Raw genomic sequence first — 7304 nt, 5'->3', positions numbered from 1 at the left:
AATGAATGGAAGATTCCATAGGCTTTGGTAATTTTTTACCATGACCATACATTTTTTACAGGCAACCCGAGCCAACTAAAATTCCTCTGATTCTGGTGATGATTTTCGATTCAGCTTTTCTGTTGGTGACTACTTCGTTGCATCAAGTTTGGTGCTGAATGGACGATAGTTTTGTACTGCCATTAGTTACTTCTTTATATTCAACAGAATTTTGGTTATATATTGTTTGTAATGCAGTTGAAAGTTGCTTCTACCCCATAGGTAGCTTCTCTTGTTCTCCTGTGTGTTATTGGCAAGGAAATAAAATATATATTTTTTGTTCATAGATAAGGTAGCAAGGAAATAAAATATTACTATCTCTTGATGATTTTTGTTTATACAACTGCGTTTTATCATGTAACGGGAGCCAATGTTAGCTGGACTCAGGTGAGTTCTGGTCCTTCTGGATACAAATGTGTGATACAGATGTACTTATTTTTAAAAAATTTGGTCACAGGTTCTCATGGCTGCCCCTTTTTTTGCAGGTTGTAGGGCAATCATCAAGTCTTACAAATGAACTTTATCTTGATTCGGTTGGAAACAACTGGGCAACAGTGCAGGGCATTTATGGGCAATCAGGTTTCAAATTTTGACATGCCTTTGAATTTGATGGATTCCTTTGGAAATCTTTAAAAGTGTGCAGATTCAGTTTGATCATCCTGGCTACAAGGGTGAGGGGATAAAGGAAAATCCTGAATAGAAAATTACCATTTAGATAGGTTTGTCATGCAAAAGTTTACATAGCTTATGTTGATTTTCATGAACAGAACTCAATGGGAAATATAAGGTGGCTCTGGCCATTTTATGGTTGGATCCTTGTGAGTTTGTGTCATGCATCCATCATTTTACATTTTTTGACAAGCCAATTCAGATATGGCCTGCGTGCATATGTACATAGGCACACATTCACATATATGTGTAATACTCGGTATATGTATATATATTATTAATTGCTGAAAGGAATCATTTGTTACTGCAGTGAGTTGATATCATCAGCTATTTTCTCTGCATCACCAGCTGCTCCATACAGCCCTCTTCTCGAGAGTCCAACACAGTATAAACCGTTCCTTCCCTTCCAATGGTTTGGGATACTCGGCTTTGGAATTCCATCATCATTCAGCAGGTAATCATCTCCCTGCATCAAAACATTAGAACTTGTTGCGGTTAATTAAATGCAATGTTCATATCATCTTAACTTTAACTTGTAATGGGAGTCATGTTTCAATTAATTATATTAAACATTGTTCGTTTTATGTTATTTGAAAAGGCAACACCCATGTCATGTTACCTTGAGCCAGACATTTGTGGACCTCTTGAAGCCGGTGCAGAAGACGATTGTGTCGAAGGGATGCATTTTTCCGTTCTCAAACACCACCTCATTGCCTCTTATGCTTGATATACCTGGCAAGACCTGCAACCGACTATACATATTTAGATCATTAAAACCCTCGTTAACCCCATGGGATTTTGATATAGACTGATCTTATATGACAAACTAAATATATATTTAGTGTTACTAATATTCTTTGAAATAATCTCATATTACCTGGATCTCGCCGGACTTGATCTTCTTATAGGTTCCTACATCAATAACAGGGTACTTCCCATAAGCATCTTTCATGAGAAATGGACCCTCCTCAGGTCTACGGATTCCATACTTGGTCAGGTCTCCGTAAACAAGCTTGCTAAGCATAACCATCAATGTGTCCACCATATTAACTGATATATACTTCAACAGAATCAACCCCCAGTGAATCATATCCTTTGAAAGAATGTGAACCTGCAACTCCATATATTTATATATAAACAATTATCTTCTTTTGCAGTTGAAGAGAAGATTATGAACCACCAGAAGTAGAATTTTAGTTCAGACAACTTTATTTATTACCGGGCTCCGAACAACTAAAGATGTTTCTGCACCATGATTTGCCAACTCCAGTGCGATCTCCATGCCGGAATTGCCTGACCCAACAACCAAAACCTTCAGGTTTTCAAAAGCCTTGCCATTTCTAAACTGTGTTGAATGAAGAATATAACCGGGAAAAGCATCTAGTCCTTCAATCTTAGGCGTAAAAGGATTGCTTGTTTCACCACTAGCCACCACCAAGAACCTCCCAAGGAACTCCTCGACCTCACCGGACCCAAAGTTTCTGGCCTTAACTGTCCACTTCCCGGTCGCTTCATTGAACTCGGCCGACTCGACGGCTCTCCGGTACAAAGGGCTGATCTTAAAACGAGAGACGTAATCGTCCAAGTAGCTTATGAACTGGTTCTTGGAGATGAATCTCGGGTAAGTGTCGAGTAACGACATATGAGGAAGCTCGCAGAATTGTTTGTCTAAGTGAAGATGGAGGCGATCGTAGGTGGATTTCTTCCATAGAGAAGCAAAGCAATCTTCTCTTTCGATGATTACGTAAGGGATTGAGTAGTGGTTAAGGCAAGCCGCCGTGGCCAACCCCGAAGGACCGGCTCCAACAATAATGACCGGTTCTTTTTGCATTGCTGGACTCGTCGTCGGTTTTATTGGTTTCGACTTTGCTCTGGCTATAATGCCACGATAACAATCAAAATGGCTCGCTCACGAAAACCGAGGTATATGCATATATTTATACTATTATATAAGGACACGGTTTTGAGTTAAATATATTTATATGAATTATTTCGTAATTGATTTTTTTAATTTTAAAATTGAATTAATCAATTGAAATATAAATAATAATTAAACATATATGTACATATGTAAAACTTTTTCTAATGTTTAATTTTTGATCAAAATACCTTTATTGAAAGGAAACCGTTTGTTGAATAATAATCAACACATATTGTTGACGTAACATTTTACATGTGTTTAAATTGATGACATGATAAATGTCACGTCACTCATAGTGATAATATGATATGTATCACATCAATAATTAAACACATAAAATATTATGCCAATAATATGTATTGACCGTTAGTCAAATAACGATTTTCTTTCAACAAAGGTATTTTGATCAAAATATGAAACATTATAAACTAAAATATTCCAAAAATAAAATAAAATAAAGACCAAAATGTTCCTTTACACAAATATTAAGAATAATTTTATCACTATACCTTAAATTCTGTTATTTTTCCTCGATTATCAATATCAACTTTTTTTTTTTCTTTTACAAGGAAGACGTGATCTTCCTCAAGGAAGACGTGATCTTCCTCGCTAGCTATTTTTCAAACAATAAACCCAAAGTCAAATCTTATGGTTTGACTTTCATGTGGATCTTATTTATATAATAGTATTAATAACTGCATGTTGCCCATTATTTTACTGCATTGTGTTAATGCATGATGTGGTCAATTATTTTAAAGGCTAAAATAAAGAAAGTAAAATTATATGATAACTACTTTAATGTTTTTTTTCCTAAAAAAGAAAACTTTGAATAGTTGTTATTTATGTGATGATGTGAATAGGCTGATTCACTCTTTCCTTAATAACCAATCCCAATGAATAACATTACTCTTTAGGATATAATTAAATCTCAGGCTTATCTAAAAATCATACTTTTCAAACTTATTTTGTACATTTCATTGGCTCTCAATCAAACTATATATATATATTGTCTGTTTCAACTGTTTGTAAAGCACGGCTGCTATGTTTTGTACTTTTCTAAAGATTCTGTGTGGTGTATTTGATATTCGACTCAACCAACAGAACTATTGATAAAAAAAAATTTTAAATGATGATGTGGTGTTATGTTATGGTAACAGGTAAATAGGACCGTTAAGTTTTTATGACGTGTATCAAAATTAAATTTAAACTAAATATTAAGTATGATTTTAAAAAAATAAAGTTAAGTATCACAATAGAACAAAAATAATAGTTTAGATACTTTACTTGTAGTTTACCCTTTAAAAATAATTGGGATTATGGAAATGACAGCCTAGACCAGAGAAGTTTAAATTACTAGATTTTTCCTTGAAAAATAAATTACTTGTGGGCTGAAATTATATGGGCTTTAGTGTTATGATACTAAAGGGACAAATTTGTAGAACACTCCAACAGCTTAAGACATTAGTAGCGATGGGCTTTAGTGTTATAATTTAATCTGACCGATATATAACTTAAAAATCTAAGTTGCTAATATTAAAATATATTAATTATATCAAAAATAAATCAGTCAATAACACGTTATTAAAAATGGATTAAATTTATTATTTCTAACTTTTTTATAATGTATTTGGAGCAATATCAAAATGTTGTAATCCTACATAATGTAAAACTGTACAGCAGCAATAATGACATAAGATTTCAAGAATCCTTTAATTTGATGAATCCAAGGGGATTCCATTTCCTAATGGAATCTTTCATCAATCTCTTCTTCAACTCCACATTCTCATCCTTCAGCACTTTGATGGCAAAACTCAGTTGCCGAATCACCTCTCTCTTTTCTTCATCCTTCTTCAACGATTCAGCCTTCAGATTCTCGTTTTCTTCTTTCAATCTCTCTACTTCTTCCCTTAACTTCGTCGCTTCATCGACTCCGGCCTCACTAGGAACAGCTCCGGTTATTTCTCGGTCGAGTAAGGTACCATCTTCAGTCTCAGCATCTCCTTTTGTTAATATATCCTTATTGTGTTCGTGTTTGGGGTCGGGGTCGTCGACGTCGGATTCTGCATAGTCTTCATAATCCAAAATATCGGAGCATCTATCATAGGTGTTATTTGAGATATACTTCATGGAAGAAAATTGGGATCCCAATGTTATTATGAGACGACTTCTATATCCGCACTTAACTCGATCGTACCGCTCAGCAAGTGAACGGTGAGATCGATAGAGATCTTCGACCAAGTTAATCAATTCGGGCCGATTCTTGTAATACATTTCAGCACGTTGGGCAAATGAATCTCCGTCTCCCTCCATCAATTTTAGCATTGCCATCTTCTTGTTATCTAACTCTGTCATTTTCACACCATTGAAGCAAATTGGGAAGAAAAAAAAAAACAAAGCAAAGTTCTTACAGAATATGATAATTTACCAGACAGAGAGCGGTTTGAGCCGCTGATATGACTACGACACCACCACCACCACCGTGAAGTTTCTATGTTCTTGCACATCGTTGAAACTAAAGTGTCGGGTTTTACAGTAAATGATTGTAATGATACACGAAACAGAACTATGATGTATTTGTGATTATAAAGGGAAATTGTCAAATTTTCAAACAATGTGGAGCTTATGCGCGCGGGTTTACGACTAAAAATTCGACAACGGTCGAAAATTTCGCTTATTGCTGAAGCTAACAAGGGGCGGTTTGGTGGCTTACGACCCAATATGTTTATTAATGTTTTAGGCTTTTAGCCTTTCCTGAACATTTCAATAAGAACTTGTTTGATGCATGCTCAATAATTTTGATAATATGTAATTTTCAAATATCCCATTGTAATTTGACCATTTTATTAAAATATATAATAAATATGCATTTTTTATATTAAATATATTAATCAATAGGATAAATTGTATGATTCATCACCTAACTTTTAAAATTTTCAATTTTATCATTAACCTTTCGAATTTCTCTAGTTTTTGTTAATATATTGTGAAGTGTTTAATGTCAACACCAAAAGGTTGTATTTTTAGGGCGTTATATTTTTTTTTTAGATTTAAAACTTTAAACTTATTATTTTTTATTATTGACATTCTTCTTTACCATTGTTTTGTTGTAGTCGATCATTCTCTGTAACGTAATTGATACCAAGATGTTCTCCTCTTCTCCCTTTCTTATCAATTTGGTTTTTCTTCGTCTTCCTCTGTGCATGATAAGTATAAAATCGATATATATTATTTTTCTTCTTCCTCTTGACCTTTCAAATTTAAAATAAAATATTTCAACACTGGTGAACTTAAGGGAGTCCAAAAACCAAATGGAGGTTTTGCATAAAATTTCTATAAAATTAAAAAAAAATGTTAAAAATTCAACAGTTGAGTGGTCTAAAAGAGAAAATGTCAAAAGTTCAATAATAAAATTTTAAATTTTAAAATCAAATGATAAAAAATAGAAACACACCAAAAGTTAAGTGACTAAACATGTAGTTTACCCTACTCCATGTATCATAGTAATAATCAATTAATCATTGAGTTAGAGACAGGGTTTGATGGGAGGTTCAAGGAAACCGCAAATTCGAAGATATTGTTTACGAGGGAAGAGTGGTTGTGGTTTTTTCCTTTTTCGTAATGCGAACAGCTGATAAAGTTTGCTTCTTTTTAATTTTACAGATTTCTTTTCCTAATTAATTTCATCAGAATGATTTATATAAATCTTGCTATAACTAAAATACCAAAGCAAACAACGTTAATGTTCCAATAGAATTGACCAATTGATATTTATTAGAATTTACGATCCAAATCTATTTTTACATTACATGTTACTTAGCATAAATAATTTAAATAATATACGTTTCCCCCCTAAAATAATTTAATAAAGTAAATGTAAGAGAATGTCATATCTTATATTCTAAAAAAGGAAAAAAATATTTATCATATATAAAAATTTATTTTTTATTATATTTATTTAAAATAATAATAATATGTGATAAACCATTTAAAGAGAGTAGATTATTTACTCTATGCATGCAAGCGTTTGTTACATACATGGATGGATGGAGGGGTAATTAGGATAGTCGTTTCTTGAAAATTTTAAATTTTTTACATTTTTATTAACAATTTATTTTCGTCTCCTTAAAGTTTTATAAATCTATCTCCTAAAATTTTAAAAATTGATCATCTCTTAACATAAAGCCATGTGTTCGTATCTGATTACATATATTGAACAAGATATTGCAGTAGTTGGTAATTGGTAGGTAAGCTACCAGCTGGGACATTGGATGGGTTAATTCCTTGAGTTGTTTTTGGTCACTACAATTATCATGAAATAAAATCATAAATCATCTGTTAAACGTAATTTTCCTCAAGTCGGGTGAATATAAAATTCAAATCTAAAATAGTAACCTATAACGAATTGATTAATAATTAGATGGAAAAAAAGCATATGTTGCCAAGTCCAATGAATTGGATAAGACAATGTTCGATGTATTGCCAACTTTTACCACCAAATATTGACAACCTGCCACTGCCAGTTTATTATTATTATTGAATGAAGAATGAAAATTTCAAAATATCAATCGAAAATGTACAACTAATCGAACCTAAAATATCTAAAGAGTACACCACCAAATCTATTACAATAAAAAAAAAATCAAAAAGCTTTCATCCTTTCCGGTGCATTTTGGTC

General features: G+C 32.8%; 2 protein-coding genes across 2 annotated transcripts; both read right to left on the bottom strand.

Moving 5' to 3' along the window:
* Positions 1-967: 967 nt before the first annotated feature.
* Positions 968-2610, bottom strand: LOC120153428 (probable indole-3-pyruvate monooxygenase YUCCA10). The gene is made up of 4 exons (XM_039165385.1): positions 1928-2610; positions 1586-1819; positions 1328-1450; positions 968-1174 (listed from the first exon to the last, which is right to left on the bottom strand). The coding sequence occupies exons 1-4, from the start codon at positions 2537-2539 to the stop codon at positions 1010-1012; spliced, it is 1134 nt and encodes a 377-aa protein (XP_039021316.1). The 5' UTR covers positions 2540-2610; the 3' UTR covers positions 968-1009.
* A 1716-nt stretch (positions 2611-4326) lies between these two features.
* LOC120153456 (protein NETWORKED 3A-like) lies at positions 4327-5057 on the bottom strand. Its single transcript, XM_039165406.1, has one exon. It carries the CDS (start codon positions 4979-4981, stop codon positions 4328-4330), a length of 654 nt encoding a protein of 217 aa, XP_039021337.1. The 5' UTR covers positions 4982-5057; the 3' UTR covers position 4327.
* Between the last annotated feature and the right edge of the window lie 2247 nt (positions 5058-7304).

Source organism: Hibiscus syriacus, unplaced genomic scaffold, assembly GCF_006381635.1.
Source record: "Hibiscus syriacus cultivar Baekdansim isolate YM2019G1 unplaced genomic scaffold, ASM638163v2 tig00111100_pilon, whole genome shotgun sequence".
Lineage (NCBI taxonomy): Eukaryota > Viridiplantae > Streptophyta > Magnoliopsida > Malvales > Malvaceae > Hibiscus > Hibiscus syriacus.
Note: the sequence above shows the minus strand (reverse complement) of the source record. Positions and strands in the feature narration are given on the sequence as shown.

Bases quoted from the DNA above. Each gene is read 5' to 3' on its own strand.
- LOC120153456 (XM_039165406.1), bottom strand. From the start codon at position 4,981: ATGACAGAGTTAGATAACAAGAAGATGGCAATGCTAAAATTGATGGAG.
- LOC120153428 (XM_039165385.1), bottom strand. From the start codon at position 2,539: ATGCAAAAAGAACCGGTCATTATTGTTGGAGCCGGTCCTTCGGGGTTG. The intron at 1,451-1,585 runs GTAATATGAGAT...AGTCGGTTGCAG, and splicing joins TCAAGTCCGGCGAGATCCAG to GTCTTGCCAGGTATATCAAG. The intron at 1,175-1,327 runs GTAACATGACAT...GTTTTGATGCAG, and splicing joins CCACAAATGTCTGGCTCAAG to GGAGATGATTACCTGCTGAA.